Source organism: Macrobrachium nipponense, chromosome 6, assembly GCF_015104395.2.
Source record: "Macrobrachium nipponense isolate FS-2020 chromosome 6, ASM1510439v2, whole genome shotgun sequence".
Classification (NCBI taxonomy): Eukaryota; Metazoa; Arthropoda; class Malacostraca; order Decapoda; family Palaemonidae; genus Macrobrachium; species Macrobrachium nipponense.
The window spans coordinates 45186526-45209700 of NC_061108.1; the positions used below are offsets into that span (position 1 = coordinate 45186526).

At 45.5% G+C, this 23175-nt stretch overlaps 1 protein-coding gene across 1 annotated transcript in view; it reads left to right on the top strand.

Moving 5' to 3' along the window:
- The window catches only part of LOC135216039 (26S proteasome non-ATPase regulatory subunit 10-like), a 30456-nt gene that overhangs the window by 2961 nt on the left and 4320 nt on the right, over positions 1-23175 (top strand). The window contains exons 2-3 of the mRNA XM_064250985.1: positions 10448-10546; positions 18081-18227. Coding sequence (XP_064107055.1) covers positions 10448-10546; positions 18081-18227 — 246 coding nt within the window. The remainder of the gene's footprint in view (positions 1-10447; positions 10547-18080; positions 18228-23175) is intronic.

Here is a 23175-nt window from a genome sequence, read left to right on the forward strand (position 1 = left end):
CACTTTTGCTTTCGGCCGCGGGTGTGAAGGACGTGTTCGTCATCGCTCTCTGCCCGCTTATCATCGTATGCTTTGTTTATATTATGTTTTCTACTAATGGTTTTGTTTGACATGGAGCTATCGCCGTAGAGACGGCGATTTCCGCTCTTTTCATGAATTGAACCCTTGAATTATGTCTCGGTGCCGAGGCGGGCGCACTCGCGCCGAGTCATGTATTTTGGGCGAAAGTGTGTAATTGAAAGATGTAAGTACTCTTTTTTCATTATATTTTTGCCCTGTGCGTTCGTTGCCGAGAGCTTGATTGCGTCAGACCCGAGCCTCTTATTTTGTATGAATAGAATGCAATGAAAGTGGATTCGCAATGCAGTTTTCTTTTCATTTTCATTTATTAATTGCATCAAATTTAATTTTGGTCAATTTCCGCTCTTACCCAGGAATTAATCCTTACGATTTATTGCTGTGAAAGTGAAAATAGCAAGTGCAGTATTGTTCATTTTCATATATATTTATGATAGCATCATATATTATGGATCAAGTTTCCGCTCTTACCCGGGAATTGATCTTTCCCCCTTTAGTTCTATAAGTGAATCGCAAGTGCAGTATTCTGTTTCATTTTCATATTACTTTTTCACTGCTGTGCGGGGGTGGGGGAAGCGAAGGTCTGCCAGGAGTCGTCGGAAAGCTCTCCCGCGACTCCCTTGGTATCCGATTCTTCGTCTTCTTTCCTGCCCCCCGCTCAGCTTCCTCGTATTTTGTTTTTGGGGTCTTCCTTCCGTTCGGGGTGGGGCATGTCTCCCCCCCCGTGCGTGAGGGAACCCCTCTTACTAATCTGTCTGTGCTACCGCAGGTGCTACATCCGTGGGAGATGACCTTGGACAGTATGGCCACTGCGGCTGCAGGGCGTGCCTAGCATCCACGATCTGCTGCAGCGTCTAGCGAGGTCTGGGGCGGTGACCTTGGAGTGGTCTCCACTACAACCTTCACGGTCCGCTTATGCTGCTTCCCCCCCGCTGGTCTACACTCCCCATGCTGTGTCGGTGACGCCGTCTGCCGCTTCTAGGGCGGTCGCCGCCCCGTACCGAGGAGGGGTATGCCGCCGCCGCCTGTGTTTTTTCTTTCGTGTTGCCTGCCCCAGACTTCCGCTGTTCCAGCAGCTCGCCCCTGGACCGGCCGCCAGTACCAGGTTCCCGCTGGCTGCCGATGATTCTACGAGGCGATGGCTGGGCCTGCCGTACCTGTCGCTGATGTGGTTCCCGCTACTGGCTTGGCTGTCCCTTCTGTGTTTACCGCTGCCGCTGTTCCTGCCGCTCCTGAGCTGGTTGCTGTTCCTGTCGCTCCTGGTTCCTGCGCCTGTCCATGCTGGTCCTGCCCATGTGTGTCTTCCCCAGTCCCAGGTCCTTCCGGACAGGTGCAGTCGGGCCGTGTTGCTTCGGCAATAGGCCCGACTCTGGCCTGGATGGAGGACCTACGACTGTCCTGCGTGAGCTGACGAAGAAGAGGAAGGTGCATCTTCGTCTGTGCTGCCTCTTCCCCTTCGACTTCTAAGGCCCATAAGCCGAAGAAGAAGAAGGCTGCCTCCCCCCCCTCAGAAGTCTCCTTCGGGAACTTCTAAGGGCCCGTCCCACCTACGGTCGGGTGGGACGGGGGGTCCTTCTGCTGGTCCTCCTGCTCCTTCGGGAGCGGGGCCCGTCTCCCCTTCCGTAAGGAAGAGATAGACGGGGACCAGAGGAGTATCGGTTAGCTCTGGTACTTCCTCGCACCTGGTGCTAGCGGCGATGCCGCTACGCCAGGTTTCCGGCTCGGTCTCGTCGTTCGCGGGAGATCCCGAGTGTACGCTCTCCCCTCGTGAGACCGTGCAGCCAAAGTTTGCGGCGCCAGAGTTCGCTCGCGCCGCCAAGACCACGGCACGGAGCAGAAGGCTGGCGAGAACCGCTCAGGTGACTCTCGCCAGGCCAGCGGCCCCGCTCTCGCAGCGACCAGCTGGTAACCGGGCTTTTGTTATCTTCCCCCTAAGAAGACTCCTTCGGGAACTTCGAAGGGCTCGTCACACTCCGGTGTGACGGGGGGTTCTTCTGCTGGTCCTCCTGTTCGCTTCGGGAACGGGGCCCGTCTCCCCTTCTGAGAAGAAGAAGAGACGGGGACCAAGGTGTGCTGGCTACCGCTGGTACACCCTCGCCTGGTCTTGGCAGCTCTGCTGCTAAGCCAGGTACCGGCTCGGTTTCTCGTCCGCGAGAAGTTCCGAGTGTACGGTCTCCTTCGGGTGACCGTGCAGCCAAAGTTAAGACGCCTGAGTTCGCTCAGCGTCATGACCGAGGCACGGAGCAGAAGACTGTCCGAGAGCCGCTCAGGTGACTCTCGCCAGGCCAGCGGCCGCTCTCGTAGCGACCACCGGTACCTCGGGTGGACGTGACGGTCTCTGACCGGCCACGGGTTGAGGCTGGGAAGAGGTCCCCCAGGTCCCCTCGACCGACGGTACCAGCCTCGGCTGGTACCAGCGGTTTGACGTGCCGCGCGGACGCTCACACGGTCTGACCGCGAAAAGTGAGCTCTGCAGGTCACCTGACCGCCGCTCCTACAGGACTGGGCGGATACGGTGACCAGCAGCAGCTCGTCTGACGCACGGGACCGGGGTCGTCGTGCTCAGTCGAGCTGCTCGCCACAGGTGAGCGGCACGGCCAGGCCTGCAGATTCGATCCCCACCGCGGGTTGGTGATCGGCTGCAGCCCCCCCACGTACGCTGGTCCTGCCAGCGAGCGGGGGGGAGCGTCAGGTCTGTCTCTCCACTACCTTCAACTTCCTCGGGCTACACCGGAAGAGCGAGGTAGCTAGGAGTGATCGTGAGAGGTGGCGCCGCTCACGATCCTTCACGACGCCGCACGTGCCACGTATGGTCTTAGGACCAACCAGGACGTACGCGCAAGTGATTGGAGGCGACCGTCAGGGGGGGGAGGGGGTAGCGTCAGTTCTGTCTCTCCGATACCTTCAACTCCTCTGGCATACCCAGCCAGAGCGAGTATATAGGAGTGATCGTGAGAGATGCGCCGCTCACGATCCCGTCACGACGCCGCACGTGCCAGGTATGGTCTTAGGACCAACCAGGACGTACGCGCAAGTGATTGGAGGCAACCGTCAGGGATCTGTTGCTGGTCCTTCTTCTGAAGGAGGAGGGTCCTGGGAGCTGCTCTTGTTGGAGGGACTGGATGGTCTACTCCTCAAGACGCTGTAACTTCCGAGATTCAGAGTAACTTTGCCCAGGTTTATTGCACTGATTCGTCAGCACAACGACCTGGGGGAAGGATCGCCGCTCCCACCAGCAGAGCCCATGTCTCTGCTCGAGTCGTTTTGGGGCCCGAGAGGGAACCCAAACCGACGGTGGGTTTGCCGCGATCGGAGCTTGCGATTCTGTCTTGAACCAGAGTCTCTCGTCTCCGGACAAGAAGGCTCTCTCAGTTCTGGCCGGTCGATCAAGCTACTTCCACCTCCTCTACTGCGACAGCGGCGTTTCTATACGTGTCTTCGGACACCGTATTTAAATACTCCTTCGGTCCTCCTGAGAGGTTTCGACCTCGACGAGGACTGGAATGAGTCGGAGGACGGTATCGGCTCTCTCCTGTCAGGTGTCGATCAGCCCCACCCAGACGACGTTCACAGTGGCGGCAGACCCTTACCTACAGTGAGAGTTCGTAACCCTCCTCGGAAAAACGTTGTCTCCTGACCGATACGTTTTCCCAGACTCTGAGAGGCCATCGCCGCAAGGCGATGGCTGCTCCTACTCTTCTCCAACTGCTAGTTCCACTGGGAAGGCGAGCGAGTATCCAATTCCTCCCCCATTCCCTCTCTCCTTACGGCTACGAGGGAAAGGGGTGGAGGGATCCTACGAGATTTCTCTGTAGGATTCCACGTTGGGGACTGCGCTACCGGGGGGACCTTCGGGTCCTACCTGACGTAAGCCCCGGTCGTTGAGGAGGGATCCTGCCCCACTTCTCGAGTTCTACGGGAATCGAGAGGACCACCAGCCGATATCGTTTGACGAATTCGGTGGGGGTGGGGGGTTTCGCAGACTGCTTAGAATTCTACGGAATTTCTAGCGCATTCAGAGTGTTAGAGTTTCTTACGATCCCCAAACACTTAGGCGAGACCACGGTCCAAAGTGAGCGAGACGAGAATCCCCGATATGTTACACGATAATCGGGAACCTCGCCTATGCTCGAATTCCTGGAATTTCTAGCATTAGGAAGAAGACTGCTGCTGAAAGAAGACTATCTCACAGTAGGCGACCAACCTGGAATAGAGAAGAACGGACGGGAATATCCAGTTTGGCTTGAACTATCGTCTTAGTATTCTGTTCACCATTGAAGCTTTTCCTTCGAGGAGACTTCTTCTTACTCTCTTTGATAGAGACCGAAGGTGGTCGATCTCCAATCCTTATTTTTGTTTTCTTGAGGAAAGAATTTAGGATGGAGATCGTTGTTCAGATCCTACAAATATACTACGTATATTAACCTCGCGACATGATTCTGCTAAGCAGTTGAATGGTCCGAGGGGTAGGCGCATATCCTGGTTATTCTACGGATTGCGACTTAGACGAAAAGTATTCTAATTGAACTGCAACTCGGGTTGCCTGGAACCTCCCGGAGTTTTCCAGTTTCAATTTCATATACTTAAAGCTTAAATGGTGTTGTCACCAACAACACCATTTAAGCTTTTATATTTACCGAAATTCGTTTCGCATAAATATAATTGCTCGAGCATATCTTTTTATGCTCGGTGGTTCTAGCCGAACGCATTCCTTCGTGGAAAGGATTACTTGGCAACTCAGGATGACGAGTCAGCGACAGCTACTGGGTATTGAATTGCCCAAGGCATTTCATACCAGCTGCCGCTTTGAGATGACGGTTGGTTATGTCCTTTCTCACCTGCTTTGATTGAATACCAACCATATCTCTGCCCAACAATCACGGACTTAAGTCTCTGATTAATGGGATTCTCGCATACATGAATGACCATCTACTGCTGTGACGCTAGTATTCATCGTCTTCGGTATTGCGAGAATTTTAAACAGAGATATCTATTCGACTCTCATCTTTCTTTACCAACCGCACGGTAACAGAATTCTGTATAGTCTCTTGCTGCATCGTATATCGATAATGAGAATGATTTTTGCGGAATCCTGAGTTTGTCCTCAAAATATCTTGTATTCGGAGGTGTGCAATTGTTCATTGTTCACCCCGGATTAGCAGATGTATTGAAAGACATCGCCTACTCCCACACCTGCCAGCTCTACTTCCAAACGTTCAGCCCATGAGAAGCAGTTCTTCAGGCGGCTCTCCCCTGTGTTTCATTACTGAAGAACGCCCCGCTTTCATTGCACAACGGACAGCAATGAAATGGCGGTTAGCGTTTTCAGTCATTTGTAAGCACAGGTTTAGAATCTTGAGATTCCTTCTCTCGATTCAGCTGGAAGACGTAGGTTGCATTCATTGCCTACCTTCGTCTTCAACGTCACATAGTGTTGTTTTTCTCCTTAAGCTGAGATTCAACGTCTATGAGATTTTCTTGCCATCAGGGACCTCGTCTTTTGAAGGCAATTGACTTTCGCCTTTGAGCTTATGCATTAAGAGAATCATCGCCGCGCCGTCCGGCATCGGTGACTAACAAATATTTTATTTGTTTGGTCTCTCAGCATAACTCTTTAAAGGGCGAAGGTCACGTGACTTACCCGGATGCTTGGACAACTTGCCTCTACTGATTCCGAACCAGTCAGTCGGCAGCTGTCAGAGCGCCCGAGTCAGTTACGAACTATGCTGTGGACTTAGTTCGGTTGTTTTCCCAGAGCAATCATTACTTCGTCTTAATAGCTTGTCAGTATGAGTACTGTACATAACCAAAGTCGAAGAGGGATAGGTCATATGACTATCCCCTTCTTTTCGTCTTAGGTAACTGCATGACTTCTCTTAGAAGTCAAGCACAAAGGGATGGGATTTGTGACTCTCTTTCGTACGATCTTCGTAGCAAGAAAGACCTCAGAACCCTTCGGTAACTGACGATTGGTTCGAGTCCTTCACAATACCCTCCCTAATGGACTTTACCGCCTCCGATACGAAGGCTATGCTGCTTTGTCCTGTGAAGGCGCGACGGAGCTGTCTGAAGAACTCGACACCCAGGATGAGTGTGGACGCCTCTTCATCATTCTCTCGCGTTCCGCAAGAACTTCTCCGTGGCGCAGGTAATGAAGGCAGGCGCCTGGTCCAACCGGACCACATGCACCTCCTTCTACCTTCGGGATATTGCCCACAGTTCCTTGGATCTTTTTCCTTGGGAACCGTGGTGGTTCTCAACACGTTGTGTAGTTAACCCAGACCCTCGCAGGCTGAACAGCATCGAGTCCTGGTGTGACCGTAAGAATGGATGAGGAATGAGAGTGTGACTGGCTCCTCTTCCCATCTTTTTCTTCCCTCTACCTCTGGGTAGAGGGACACGGTCGTCACCCTGCTGGGTAAGGACGAGATGCAGGTGAGCTACTCAATAGAGCACCATCCTATCCCTTTCAGTAGGGATAGGAGTAAATATCCACCACTTCCTCCAACAAGGGGGAGGAAGTGGATGCCAAATTGAGACAAACCCATCATTTTATGATTGTCTTGCAAACAGGAACAAGTTCTTGCTTGCTGGTACGAAGAGATACGCTTGCCTCTCTCTTAGTACTTGGCCCAGAGGTCTGACCATTGATCCTGCGGTGCACACCCCGATCAATCGGACAGAGGTTTGGATCCCTCTCTTGCTCTTACGACCAGGGGAGCACTCCAAGTTGGACGAACACCAGTCTGTTCACTAAAAGACTCAGATTCCTCCCACCAAGAAGTGAGTCTTCCTATTGTTAGGACCGAAGGGTTTTGTATTACTATCGGAACAAATGACAATTTGTCGAAAATTGCATTTTTCCTAACTATACAAACCTGAGGTCCTTTACATATAGTCCCACCTCATGCCACCCCTCACTCTGCCAACTTTTTGCATGGGCCTAAAGCAAAAGTGATTCTTCACCTCTCGCGCACGGGCGCGCGCGCACGATCGGACAAGCAGTTAACTACCGTTCTCCCCTTGTTCGAAGCTTACGACCGTCCCAGCTGCCGCTAGTTACCTTCCTATTGTTAAAGGAACTCAGGTTTGTATAGTTAGGAAAAATGCAATTTTCGACAAATTGTCATTTTTCTTGTACGGATGAATGTTTTAGGCTTATTGAGTTATGTTTACTAATTACCCTGTAACTACGAAAGTAAGAGGAATTTTGACGAAATATTTCGTATACGTATTCTCAATTGCCATATGAAGCTCCATGAATTTTTTCATGACTTTGCATTTTTCGCCCTATACCACCATATATAGGGGTTCCGGCCAGCCCCCCTTAAGAAGGATGTGATGGTGGGCTGCCATTCCTCCTTCCCCCTCCTCATCCTTCTACTTCTCTTCCTTTGGGTATAGGACTCAAACTTACACTTGCTGGTCAGGCGTTTGATGCGGTAAGCCTACACATCAAGAAAAATAGATAAGAAAAATAGAAGCAAGCCCACTCCTTTCTCTAGCAAGGGGAGGAATGAGGCACAGGCAACAAGATGGGAACGTCTCGTATCTTTGCCTTAATGCCTCCGACTCTTAATATTCTTCCCAGCCTTTTGGTGTGGGTTACGATTCCTCACTCATTTTGAAAAGGTCCAGAAGTTTGACTGTAGATCTTACAGTTCTTATACTTTGATCAGTGTGTCAAAGGCAGGGCACTCCTCGCTTTTTAACCAGGAGGAATAGCCCAGGTATGCTGTACAGTGGACCCCCCCCATCTTTATGTATTCTCCTGATTTGCGGATTTCTCTCTGGAACATATCCCCCCAATATTTGCAGGAAATTTGCTTATTCACGGTATTTTTCTATGAGAAATATCCACAAATTCCTATTTTTTTTAATCAATTTCATCATAAAATGCACATTTTGTGATAAAACTATTTAAAAAAACCTAGGTACGTATACAAATTTTTAGTGGGTTTTTCTTGATTTTTAACTAACACGATAGGCCATTTTAAGTGTTTTTGTAGGGGTTCCAACTATTCGCGAGGGGTCTGGTATGCACTCAGATTCCTCCCACTAATCAGTGAGTCTTCCTATAGTAAAAAAAAACGAAGGTTTGTATACGTAATATGTAGTAACAAATCACAATTTTTGAATGTAAATTGTTGTTTTCCTAACTACAGTATTCACGCGCTCCGAATTCATGGACTTGGGTACTCACAGATGTCTCTCTGGAACATAACCCCCATTATTCGTGGAAAATTCACCTATTCGCAGTATTTTTCAATGAAAAATATCCACAAATTCCTGTTTATTTTTTATCAATTTCATCATATGATGCACTTTTGTTAATGGCGATCTGGTTTTATGGGGCTTGTCTACGGTGAAAAATAGGCAATTTATGGTGCCATAAGGTGCCAATGATAGTTATGGAACCGTAACATACCTAACAGAGGCGCCTTTAACCAAAACTCAGTGCCATAACTGGCATAAATGGCAGAGTTTCAGTTAATGGCGATTTTTGCTTATCAGCAGTTTTAAGCATTTTTATGGGGCTTTCAACTATTTGCCGATTTCAGCTATTCGTGGATTCTAGCTATTTGGGGGGGCGGGCAGTTGGTGGTCTGGTACACATCCCCTGCGAATACAGGGGAACACTTTAAACTACAAACCAGAGGTCCTTTACATTAACTTCCCCACCTCATACCACCCCTCAATCTGAAACCTGGGCCAAAAGGCAAGTTGGAAATGTTTACATCCAGGTAGGCAGAAGGTTTCCCCGCCTACCGGTAGTTACTACTTAACCACCTTGTTCAAGCATTTTAATGGCTGTGTTCCACCTTCACCGTAGGTAATTCCTATAGTAAAGAACCTCAGGTTTGTATAGTTAGGAAAAATACAATTTACTCTCAAAAATTGTGACTTTTATGGCAATGGCAAAAGCCAGAATGTGTCAGATCCTGACAAGTTACAATAGTTTCTTACTTCTGGGATTTTGTTGGCTGTGGTCCAGATAGATGCTTTTATGCTCATGCAAGCCGTGAAGTACTTCCTAAGAAAGACTCAGCCTTTTAGGCCAGAGTTTCTGTGTCCCATTGTTAGTACTGGCAAGCACAAGGTGGTCCTGGAGCACCTTTTTTCTTACTTCATGCTTATGACTCATTCAGTGAATTAGACAGTTGTACAGTTCAGATGAGAGCTTGCAAAGTTGGGCATGAGACCATCCCTTGCTTTTCAGAGTACACAGTAACTTCTGGGTAGCACAATCAATGAGGACATGAGTCTTCAGGTGCCAGAGCAAGTTTTCCTGAGGGATGTTGCCCACAAGTCCCAGGATACCTCATTTGTGGACCTCTTGGAGAGAAAAGCTTCTTTCATAAGGTACTTGGAGGGCATGAGATTGAATGGTCGAGTGATTGGTTCCTCTCTTCCTCCATCTGCAACAGAGAAGCTCAGGTTGCACTACACAATTGAGCTTCATGTCTTAGACCAGGCATATAAAATATGACTGCTCTCCCTTTTAACAATGTGGCTTCAGGGATAGAGTTATAATCTGAACCCAACAATTAATAATGACTCAATGTAACTGTTTTGGTTTGTGTTACCCTTCTTAGGGGATCACATTTAGTTTTTTGAGGTTTTCTCTTACATACCAGTGAGAACCCAGACACTTCTCATTCAGGCTTATATTCTTATACTTTGGCATCTGTATACTGATCAAAATAGGAAGTTACAGGAGTCATCACTTTCTGCTCACTATTGTGACTGACAATGTAATATTTCTGGATGAAGCTTAACAGTCATATGAGAGACTGCGTCCCACTTAATCTTTTACATAAAAGGCAATGATTTGTATTCCTGTTGGAACAAATCACAAATTAAGGTAATCCATATTTATCCTGTGCATGTAAACCGAAGCCTTTTATCATAATCCTACCTCAACCTTAGCCTCTGATACCAAAGGAAAATGTGCTTGGTGATGGCAGGTGAGTGGGTGTTATCCACCACTCATCTCTATCATCAGTTAAACATTTCGTTACAAAGTTTTGAAGGCCTGGTTCCAGCTTAAACCAAAGAATGGTCCTAAAAAAAAAAGGCTTTGGTTTGTATACCTAGGAATACGTACTACTAATTACTTTTAAAATTTGTAATTTTATACAGAGTACCCCACTGGTTATATGGATTTTGTATACAAATCATAGTGAGTGCTGTATCAGGTGAGGTGATGCTGTCCCTGATAGAGTGGTCTCAGCTGCCATATAAACGAGTGTTTTGCATTTTGCTGAGCTCAGTTAATTTGAAATGAAAATTGTTTAAAGTGCTTGGTATTAGGTTAAATTTTTTTTTTATATACACTGCATAGATATTTGTTGTTTTACTTTTCCAGAGCGGACGTCAGGCATTACATTGGGCTGCAAGTGGTGGCCATGAAGAATTGGCTAGTTTTTTAGTAGAACATGGAGCTCCACCTGATAAAGCAGATGATGTAAGTTTTCAAGTTTCTTGTATTACAGCTTTGCCTTTTAAGTGTTGAGTACCGATATTAATTAAGTAAGAGATTGTTATCAAGTCAGTCATTTTTATATTAGCTACTTACTAAGTATGTACTATAATTACATAGCTATAGTTTCACTATCCGTTGGCAGTTAGAATTCTGGAAATTCACGATAACGCCATTTTGTTTTGGCTAGGCGACTAACCCTCTAACTTTCGGGGTAGAGAGAAACCAACTCAGCAATTAGTTCAGTCATTCCTGCTGACTGATGACTGTAACAGTGATTAGCAGCAGCAGAATTTTTTTATTTGTAGAACTTCTCAGTTGATTATTGCTGAGAATTGGTGAAATACTCTTGCTTTTGGTAGCTGATTCAGCACAAATTAGTCCTATGTATTACAAATTTTGACCTTGTTTTCACAGTTTTGACTTTTAGGCTGTTATCCGATACTAGTTCTCAAAGTTTCAGGTATTATAGCAAAAGGTACAATACTACTATGAGATTCAGGGTCTCTGTAACACGGTTTTTTGGACTTTGCTCCTTGTCAAAGCATCGGATGTAGCTGAAAGTTGACATATGTATATTTTACAACCACACAAATTTTGTCAGCATTATCAATAACCTAAACCTGATAGTTTTAATTTTTATAGAGTAAAAATGATCTAGCCGACGCCATGGCCAATGATTACGAGCCAAGAGTCGAAAACATTCATTACGTAAGGCAAGGTAAAGCAAATACCTTTTGACTAAATGTTGCCCCGCCCATCCACCAGACAGAAATTCCATCGGCTCTGAAACCCACAGACTTTATGAATGGCGGAACGATACATAGATGTGGGTAGGGTATCAGTGCTAGCGTAGTAATAATACTACTGTAGCAGTAGTACCGCAACAGTATAGCAGTGATATACATGAATTAAACGTTTAGACCAACTGCTTGGATCCTTGAGGATCATTTAGCACTTCTTACAACTACTCGAGAAATTAGTTTTTATAGCCAGAAGTTAAATTTTCTAATCCAACAATGCCCATGGTAGCCTTCAGTGTTATCCTGAATTATAACGAGGCGAAAGTGGGTGGAGCCTCATGAAGTCACCATTCTGACGATAATTATTGGTGAAGGTTTAAAGCCAATATACGGTACCGGCTATTTTTTTTCAGTAAATAGGTAGATAGCCAATAAATAAAAATTGCTTGACATTGGATATAGCAGTTATCAAATCAAGCTTGTCTACTATGTTTTTGGTAATTACCAACTATTCCCTACATCTTGTCAATCTGATTGTGACCTATAAAGTAGACTGTAATTTCTTTGGAAACTTATTTTGGGAGTTAGACTAATAATCGAAGTGTTTTTTGTATTTATTAACATATTTTGTTGTTTGTTCATTATGACAGTTATCAGTGGAGAGGTTCCAGAGTTCATAAAGGTGTACTGCTTTGCTTGTATTTAAATTTGTATGTCATTGTTGCCAGAGGTTTAGCCTTCGTTACGTATAGCCAATCATCCATCAAGAAAGAGGGAAGAAATGATGTCATAAGTTACGTAACGAGTGCGTTCGAAACCTTTTCTCTGAGTAAGTTGGCCCGTCTTCAAAAAAGGTCACTTTTACATTATAAGTACCATATTTATTCAACCTACGTAGTGCAGAATACACTCAAAATTTATGTGTTGATATAATATGTATTCTGAATAAGCGTTATATTTATGAAATGCATAGATAAAAGTTATTGCGAAAAAACCGTGTTACAGAGGCCCTGAATCTCATAGTAGGTTAATTAAAGCATGGTTGGCATATATGGAGTTGTTACTACATGCTTGATACCCCAAGCTCTCAACATTCGCTCAAAAGGTCTACCAACAAACTCTGGCCCATTATAACTCAATATTCTTACTGGCTTCCTCACACATGCAGGCAACAAGACCATACTGACTACTTTTGCAACATTCTCACTAGTCTTATTCTTCACAGCTGCACAATTTACAAACTTACTCTTATGATCTACCATTTCAACTGCTCCTACATTTCCTCTTGCAGTTACTGGTAAAGCTATACAATCAATTGCCACCAACTCAAAGGGTTCTTTCATTGTACTCAACTTCAAAACAGGTGGGCTAGCATACACTCTGATACTTTCCCTTCTGACATTCTTCACACGTAACTCCCACATCCGTACAAACTTTCTTCAAATAGGGGAAAACAGATGCTCTTTCATGTACTCGGTCAACTTAAACTTCCCCATATGTCCATATTTCTTGTGAACTAACTTGCACATCCCTATTGCTCTGCTCATTGAGAACACTGGAACATACATCAACTCTCCCATCTTCTCTCTTGAAAAATACATCACGCCTTCACAAGCACAAACCTCTCAGCAAACGGCATCCATTTACTCAACAGCAAAGGCTATCTTTTCTCCGGTACTCCTTCTTTAATACAGCACCTCAACTCACACAAAACAATTCTGCTGTATCTCCTCAGTGTCCTCCATTGTTAGCAACTCTTTCTCACTCTTAACCAACTCCACTATATCCTCCTCCTCACTCAGACTTCTACTAATCACCCCCCACAAACCTGGCCATGCTTACTGCCTCACTTTGAATTCTTCCTACTACAACCTCATCTTTCAACAGAAGTCCTTTCCCAACATCCACTACCAATCCATTCTTCCTCAAAAAATCCATCCCAAACAGGAAACCTGGCATTTGCTCATCTCCCAGTACCACAAAGTATGCTTCCTTTTCAATCTCTCCCAACTTTACCTCCAACCTCACTTCTTCCCATCCAACTGACTTTCCTGCTATACCTGTCACTGGCACACTCACCGCTCTCCTTTTAATGTTCCAACTCACTCTCTGAAAATCTCTAATCACGTGTATTCACCAACAGTATTTGGGCTCCTGTGTCAATCAAACCACAGTACTGGCCTCCACTGACATCAGCTCCCTCAGTCATTGCATTTCCTCTCTGGTGTGCACGCTGACACTTATCCCCTTATCCGTTCACAGCTCTTTTTCTCTACAATCCAGTTATAATGCACCCCACTTAAACACTGCAAATGCAACTCACACTTGCTCTCTTTCACTCCCTCATGCTGATACACTATAGGTTTCTCACCCCCAATATGTACAGACACAATCACCTTATAAGTGGTCCCCCTTATTTGTGGGGGATGCACACCAGACGGACCCCCCCGGTGAATAGTTAGAACACGCAAATAGTTGGAACCCCTTTAAAAATGCTTTAAAATCCTATTTTTAGTTAAAACTCAAGAAAAATCCACTAAAAATTTTGATACCTGTTTTTTTAAATAGATTTATCACAAAAAGTGCATTTTATGATGAATTTGATAAAAAAAAAACCCAGGAATTTGTGGATATTTCTCATAGAAAAATACAGCGAATAGGCGAATTTTCCACGAATAATGCGGGGAAATGTTCCAGAGAGAAATCCGCGAGTGTGTGAGTCTGTAAATACAGGGGGTCCACTGTACTTCTTACTGCCACCAAAGCCTCCTGAAAGGGGCCACTCCAGGACACAGCATAGCTCTCAGACTCTCTCGATACCGCTCAACATATGACATTCCTAAACATCCAGGCCTCTTGCAAACTTCCTCATTTACCTCAGCCCTCAGTTCATTCACACTTCCAGGCACTTGCACCTTCAAACCTTCATCTACCAAATCATTCAATCCGTACCACACACTTTCAAACATCAAGTCGCCACCTCCTCTACTCTCACGTGCTACCACTGATCCTCTCAGCAGATACTTTGGTCTTATTTCTTTTATGTTTTCTTCCTTCCCTTCCCCAGGTAGTCTAGACATCATGTCTGCAACATTCCTCTTACCTGGGATCATGTACTCCACAACAAAATCAAAATCACTCAAATCCTCTACCATTCGCACAATCCTGGCATCAACTCCTTTCATTCTGCAGATATACTAAAGGCTGGTGGTCTGTATGTGCCACGAACTTCATACCATACAGAAATGGTCGCAAAGCTTTCACACAGAATCGCAACGTAGCCTCAACAATTGAGTACTTTTGCTCTGCCAAACTAAATGCCTTACCTACATACGTTATCACTCGATCTCTTTTAGTCCCATTCACCACTTGTTTTTGCATCAGACATCCACCCATCGACACTCCACTCGTATCCATATACACCTCTAACTTACTGGCATCTGCACTATAGTCAGGGTAAGCCAACTCTACGTCCTTCACCATTTCCTCTTTCAGTTTCTTGAACGATTTCGCCATCCTTTCATCCCACTTCCTACAGCTGGTCCATGTTGACAACGGTTTTGCAATTCCTGAACAATCTTCACAAACTTTCTTCCAAATTCTATCAATCCCAAAAATCCACACAACTCTTGCACAGTCCTAGGTCAGGGAAAATTTCTCAATTTTTCCACAAACTTTACTGCCTTTCATACACCAGACTTGCTCACCTTAGGGCCCTAAAAACTCCACCTCATCCATGAACCACTCACACTTACTCACTTTGACTTTCACCCCCACTTCCTCTAACTTCTTCAACACTGCTCGCACCAACCTCTTGTGCTCTTCCACACTCTTGCTTACCACCAAAATGTCATCCAGAAACACCAGCACATTTTTGCAGGGAAAACCACTCAGCACAACATTCATTGCTCTCTGAAATGCTGCTGGCACATTTGCCAGGCCAAAACTAAGATTGCAGAACTGATACTGTTTCTTAGTTGTTGAGAAAGCAGTTACGTATAGGTCTACAAGCCTCTGCCACTGGCATCTGATAGTAACCCCTGACCAGATCCATCTTACTGAACACTTTCATACCATGCATGCTGTACACACAGGAAATTTTTCTTTCACTGTCACCTCATTTACTCTCTGATAATCAATACACATTCGCAGTCTCCCATCAGGCTTTCTTACCGGCACAATTGGACTATTCCAAGCACTTTTACTGGGTTCAATCACTCCTATCCTTTCTAACTCTTCACTGCTCTTCAGCCTCTCGTGTTACTGGAGCCAGGAAAGGTCAGAGTCTCTGGTAAATCGGTGTGTTGTCAGTCAGTCGAATAAGGAACTCCGTCAACTAGCTGTCCCTAAGTACTCATCACCTTGACACAGAACACCCTTTCTTTCCCACAACTCATATACCTGCTCTTTCTCTTTCTTGCTCAACTTCTCATTCAACCTCACCTTTTCCCTAAGCTTTTCTTTACTCCAGTCTTCTGACCTTTCTCCTTCAGCCATCACATCATACCCCTTAACATGCTTACCATTACTCAAATCGACTACACTTTTCAAGCCCAACCTATCACCGAGATGAATGCCTCTCACCTTTTCTTTATCACAGCATCACAAACCATTGAGTCTTTTACATCCATAATTCCATCGAACGCACGTGCGACCTGCCTTATCTCGTAACATGCAGAGCTGCCATCCAACATAAAAATTTCACCCAGACTTTGTGTCGACTCCAACGTTGGTTCTCCAGCCTACTTTCACACTCCATACACTCCCCCGTATCTCTTGGCAATTGGATGTTCTCCATTACATAATTACATACACCTCTACTCCAGAAACCATCTTCATCCATCCTCCTCCACATAAACTTCACACACTTCTACCATGTCTTTGAACTGCTACTTCAATGGCTGTGAAGACTGGAACACACACTGTGCTCTTTCTCTTCCTTCTGTCACTGGATGCATGATGAGTAGCTAGGTTATTTACTGCTATTTTGTTAATTTTTGTGCTTAACTTTGTTTTTTCCTTGATGATAAAGGAAAAACATAAGCAACCTCACTGTGAGGGCATGGGTGCCCTTGTGGGTTCTTCATGTATCCTGTAACTGTTGAATCCTACAAGTACTGTTCTTTTCTGAGGGGGAAGGCATGTACCCATGCTTCTCCCTGCGTGGAGTGTGTTGTTGGGCTTCTCAGTTGGAGAAGTTTGGAGGGAGAAGGGCAAGAAGCATTCACCAGCTTTATCTGGGGAAATGCCCCCTATAACTCTTCTGAATCCTTCAGGAACCTTCCTTGCTCCCCCTTCAGTTCCTATTCACCTGTCGGCTGATAGTGTTTCTCTCCTCAGGAGGGTAATACTTGAGTGGTAAAGGAGTCCAGCCACACACACACTTTGGAGGAAGATGCTACGATTGGACCTGGTCCCCCGCTAATCAGGCCTCATCCCCAACAGTAGCTTTCCCCTCTTAGTTGATTCTTACGATCCAGGTATAAAGAGGACATCCTCCCAGAGTATTTGAAGAAGATTTAGACACTTGGATATTCTTTGGATGCATTCCTAAACAACATGGCTGAGGAGAAGGAGCTCGCTCCTTCAGCTGCTCCTCATGCTGTACTGACAGCTACTTCTGCTGTTACAAAAGATGGGTAACCTTGTTTCATGGTAGTACTTTCTGTAGCAGATCTTCTGGTTGCTTCAGTATGAGAGAGGAAATGGAAGAAGAGCACTTCCTTGTTATAGTCAAGCTCATTTTCCTCCGACTTGACTTTTCTTGCTCCATGTAGGAGAAAGAGGGAGAAGTTTAAGGCCTCTTGTGAGAAGTCCTGTAAGATTTCATGCATGACTTTCCCTTCTCAGTGTCTTTGTCTTTGGCATGTGATTGTTGAGGCCCTGGCAGGGTAGGTGTTTTTGCATCTACTTAGATAAGAGGGCTACTCCTGACCCTTCCAAATGTGATCCTTTAGTGAGCTTTTTTTCTTTTTTTTTTTAAGACAGCCTCACAAGTTCAGACAACAGGGTAGGCTCTTCCCTCATGCTTCCTCAGGGGCATATGGGAAAGTCAGCAAATGTGTGTTCTCCAGAGCATGCAACTATTGAGCAGTCTCACTTTGTTATAAGGGTGGATATTTATGTACATTATGTACACATATACATACAACCACTCACAGTCATACAGCTAATTATTACTGATACTTATATGTGTATGAAGAATAATTTCCAGATAATCTGATACTTTCTAAGGTTTATACTGCTAGATCTTATAAACAACTATGTTCAAAATAGCATCCTAAAAAATGTTGATCCAGGTAATGTACTGTACAATCTCTCAGCATTTTGTTGAGCAAAAACAACACAGTTTATATTTTTAACACAAATCCATCAGTTTACAGCTCCCCAGGGCTTGTGGAAAGTCCAGACAGCAGAGAAATGACTTAACACCATTAGTGGCATTGGATTTATTGGACGTATGGCCAGCTAAGGAAATGTTCTTTGTTATGCTGTGGTGGGGTTGTTAGAGTGCTGACAGCATAGATAGGCTTATGTTGCTATTCTGTGGTGTGTTTTTTGGAGTGCTGACTTTAAAGATAGGCTTAATGTAAACTGATTGGTGTACGTAGTATAAAGTTTGTCCTATTGGCTTAATGTAAGCTGATTGGTATACGTAGTATAAAGTTTGTCCTATTGATAGACCACTTAGTGCTCAAGGCTTATTTGTAGGTTTATAATGTCTGTACTATCAATAGTAAATGATTTCTCAGGTTTATGCACATAAATATTTGCAGGTTGGTTGGACGCCTTTATTGGTAGCGTCATCCGCAGGACATGCACAGGTTGTCAGACTACTCATTGGCCGTGGTGCCCATTTAAATGCCCAAAATGATGGTGGACACAGCGCACTTCAGTATGCTGCATCTAAAGACCATCATGAAGTAGGAATGTTTTCATTGGTTTCTTATGCTAATTTGCCCATATAATGAACAATTTTACACATGCAACTTACCCGGCAGATATATACTTAGCTAATGTCTCTGACGTCCGACAGAATTCAAAACTTGCGGCACACGCTACAGGTAGGTCAGGTGATCACCCCCTACCGCCGCTGGGTGGCGGTAATAGGAATCATTCCCGTTTTCTGACAGATTTTTTCTGTCGCCGGTGCTAACAACAACTTTGTTGGTAGCTCCTGCATAGAATTTCTTGCTTGCTTCGCCGAGGATTATTTGGGAAGTATTTGATCTTTGGTTGTTGGCATATGCTGTTTTTTGGATTTAGTTGGATAATATGTCTGATTTAACACCTGGAACTCTGTTTAGAGTATGTATAAATGAAGGATGCAAGGTGAGGTTACCTAAGGCTACTTTGGACCCTCACACTGTTTGTGTAAAATGTAGGGGAAGGGATTGTTCAGTTAAGGATACATGTGATGCATGCGAGAGTTTAACTGAAGTGCAATGGAAAGACCTAACTGCATACATGAAAAAATTAGAGAAGGATAGGATTAGGAAAGCTTCGGCTAGAAGTTCAAGTAGATCCTGTTCTGCGGAACAGGATAGTATTTCTAACCCTGCAGTAGCTTCGCCATCTTCCATTTTGGTTTCAGCTCCTTCCCCCCGCAGCGAACTCGTAGATGCGTCTGCCGAGAGAGCCACTGTGGAAGCGTCAATTCGCAATTTGCAACAGCAATTGCGAGATATAGACCAAGGTAAGAGTGAAGTGTGTAGTGACGTGTGCAGTGTCCCCAGTGCAGTGGAGGGGGCGTCTGACCGACTCCGCATCGCTCCTAGGCCTAGACCTCTTTCAGACTCCCATGCCCAAGGGAGGAGGAATGGCGAAACCCGCAAGGGGGATGTAGAGTATCCCCAACGGTCAGGCGTCCCTTCAGCAGATCCTGTAGGCTCGTCCCAGGCTGCTTTGGAGAACTATAGGAAAAGCCTCCTAAGGAAGTGTTTTTCCGATTCTGATTCGTCCTCTCCTAAGAGTGGATGGAGCTCATCTTCCAAATCGCGCCCTCTCAAGAGAGCCTGGAAACCGTCAGGAGAAGGTGCTCTTGACTCCAGCCCGGAGCCTTTTCCGAAGTATTCTCCTTCACCTAAGAAGGTTATGAAGTCTCCTGAATCTTCACCAGAAGGGATTTGGTCCTCTACTAAGAAATTCCTGTTGGACCTTCAAGCGAATCTATCATCTTTAGTAGGCTCTCTTTCGACTAGTAGGCGCAAGGAGCCTTCTCGCAGGAAGGACGCCTCTCTTCCAGTTAAGAGCTCTGTTAGGAGACCTTCTCCTAGTAGGAAGGAGGAGTATAGTAGGCGATCTTCACCAGTAAGAACCTCTTCTCCTCCGAGAGTAGACGACTCCTTTTATGCTTCGTCTAGACAGGGAAGATTGTATTCCCCACGCAGAAGCTCGGATGCTAAGAAGAGTCATAGCGCAAAGCGCCAAGACGTAGGCTCTAGATCCTCTCCTGGTAGGAGTAAGGAGAAAGTCTTCACGCGAGAAGGTAGTGATCGTTTAGTATCTGTCGAACGATCTCCTAGGAGTAGGATCTCCTCTTCAAGTGTAAGGAAGGAACGAGAGAGGGTACGCTCTGCCCATAGGGATAGAAGTGAGAAGGGCTCTCCTTCGAAAGATTTTGATGACTTTTCTAGAAGGCGCCAACGTTCGATAGAACGCCTGGATAATAGAAGCCCTTTACGTTACTCGAGACCGGTAGCTCGTGATAGGCTTTCCTCAAGGGAGTCAAGCGCCTCTCCTAGCAGGTTCCAAGACTTTGGAAAGAACCTAAACATGGGTTCGCGCCCTACTCCTGGAAGAGTATCTAGAGTGGACGCTTACCAATCTCCTAGCAGGCGTCAAGAGCCTGAAAGGAGCCTAATCTTGGATTCGCGCCCTACTCCTGTAAGACGAGCAAGAGTAGGCGCAAGCGCCTCTCCTCAAAGGCAGCAAGAGCCTAAGAAGAGCCTTGCCAGGGATTCGCGTCCTACTCCTGGAAGAGGCTCAGGAGTAGGCTCTTACGCCTCTCCTCGTAGGCTTCAAGAGCCTGAAAGGAGCCTCTTTTCAGACTCGCGCCCTACTCCTGGGAGTCACAGAAGAGTAGGCTCAAGCGCCTCTCCTCACAAGCGCCAAGAGCCTGAAAGGATCCTGACTCTGGATTCGCGCCCTACTCATAGTAGGCGCTCGAGAGTGGAAACAAGTGTTTCACCGGATAGGCGCCAAGAGCCTGGGAAGGTAGGCTCTAGATCCTCTCCGATCAGGTATCAAGAACCTGTGGAGCGGCAGGAAGCGGAGGATTCATCTTTCCCGAGGAAGTATATCCCGGGTATTGAACTGGCGGCTTCTTCTGGCGAACTCTCGAAGGATAAGAGTGGGGACTCGCTGTGTTCGGCTGATCCTCCTTCTCCAGGATCTCTGCTGTCAAGTACTAAAATGGATTCGGCAGTGTGTTCATTTAACCCCCTATTTTTAGCCAAAAATGAGAATCCTTCTAAGCCTTGGCCAAGGACGTTTGAAGTTAAAGGATTGACTTCCCTAGTAGGGAGAGAGATAAAGAGAACCTTGTGTCCGGTAAGGAGCCTCAAGTTCTATCTAGAGAGGAAAAAGCAAATGGGAGGAAACTCAGCGAGCCTTTGGTGCTCAGTAAGAGATCCGAGAAGAACGATGTCGAAGAATGCACAGGCATTCTTTATCAGAGATATTATTACAGAAGCACATACTTCCTGTGAAGAGGAACATCTCGGACAGATGAGAGTTAAAGCACATGAGGTCAGAGCCGTGGCAACCTCCTTAGCTTTTCACAAGAATATGTCGTTGCAGGACTTAATTGGATCCACATATTGGAGATGCAATTCTGTGTTTGCATCTAACTATTTGAGAGATGTACGTGTGACTTATGATAAGTGCTTCTCTCTCGGACCTTACGTGTCTGCGGATTCGGTGCTGGGACAGGGGGCTGAAACCAATCTTGCTTAGTTTAGATAGATTAGGAATTTTAATCTTGTGGTGTTGTTTTTTATGGTCGATTGAAAGTGGTCAGGGAAAAGTACCACTTTCAAATCGTAGTTTATAACAAAGTAGTGTGGTCAGGTGGTCGAGATTGGTTGTTTCATGCTCCTTGTAATGGGTTGGACCTAGGCTCTGTCTTGTAAGAGGGTTAGTCCCCGTTGATATGACAAAGGTGAAGGCTCTACCATGTAAGTGGGATAGGCCCCATTGGTACGATCCAAAATAAGGCTCTGTCGAGTAAGCGGGCTAGCCCCCATTGACATGATCCAGAAGAGTTCTCAGTGACAGGTCTCATCCTCACTGGAACTCTTGAGGCAAGCAGACTCATAGACAGTATTCATGAAGTCTTCTGCCCAATAAGGTAGGAATCAAGGTATTTAAGTTTATTTATAGTACCTACAACAAAAGTTGTTTTCCCTGTTTTTTGAATTGCTATTTATATTGAGTAACTATCTCTTACCCTCCTCCAAGGGTGCCAATCAGCTAAGTATATATCTGCCGGGTAAGTTGCATGTGTAAAAATGAAATTGTTAAGATACAATAAAGTTTTACACATACTTACCTGGCAGATATATACATTTAATGGCCCACCCAGCCTCCCTTCAGGAGATAGGGAGAGAAAAAATCTGTCAGAAAACGGGAATGATTCCTATTACCGCCACCCAGCGGCGGTAGGGGGTGATCACCTGACCTACCTGTAGCGTGTGCCGTGAGTTTTGAATTCTGTCGGACGTCAGAGACATTAGCTAAGTATATATCTGCCAGGTAAGTATGTGTAAAACTTTATTGTATCTTAACAATTTCATTTTTATATAAGTAACTTACCAAGTAATTACATAGATATGGTTCCCTAACCTACAGCAGCTTAAAAATTCAAAATTCGTGTTGTGGTGCTTCTTTCGTTTGTGTGTAGGTGCGCAGGTCCCAACCACTATCCAGGACTTAGAGGAAACAAACTATTAAAGACCTCAGTTTGTTTCTTGCTGGCTTCCAAGTAACATCAGCAGTTTTTCGCAGCTACTTCATTGGTTTTTTGGATGGTTATTTGCTGATACTTGATGAAGTATTCAAGATTTGTTGTTGTGGATTTCTTTCATTAGCTGATTATCTTTTGTGATTTAAAGTAGTAGCTTTTTGAAAGTTGAAATGGCAAATACTAGCTTATCTAGTGTTTGTTTCTGTTCTGAGGGTTGTCAATGTAGAGGACAGGAATGTAGTACAGATAATACTTTCCCAGAGTATCAAGATTGTGAGGATAAGAAATGGAAAACCTCAAAATCTGTCTAGATAAACTCAAAAGAAGAAAGCAGCCTTTAGGACTGAGAGTAGGGCTAGTACAGGTTCTACTACATAGCTTATCTCTGTGGATAATAAAGGGATTTTGACGAAGGAAAAATCTATTTCTGGGCGAGAGACCTGTGCCGCCCAGTGAAATGCTCCTTTTAGCATCATTTCTAAGGTATATAACTGCTATACATATATTACCAGAGAAAAAAGTTGCATTGGAATGCTAGGAATAAACCCAGCTCGCTCACCTATATAAGGTGTCAGTATAGTAACTGGGGCGTGAAAACCACTGTCAGAGGTCTCGTGCCATTTAGATCTCTCCTCCTTCAAATTCCCCCGTTACTACGAGGTGCCGTTCTACATCCCACTACTGTTGCTACTACTACTACTTCCACCCACGCGATCATGCTCACTCCTCATAGCACCCAAGCTTGGACCAATTCTGGGTGGGGAAAGCAGTGGATGGGTTCACTGGGCGGCACAGGTCTCTTGCCCAGAAATAGATTTTTCCTTCGTCAAAATCTCTTTTCTGGGCCCCACCTGTGCCGCTCCGTGAAATAGTACAAGAGAAATGGTCCCAAAGCTTGGAAACCA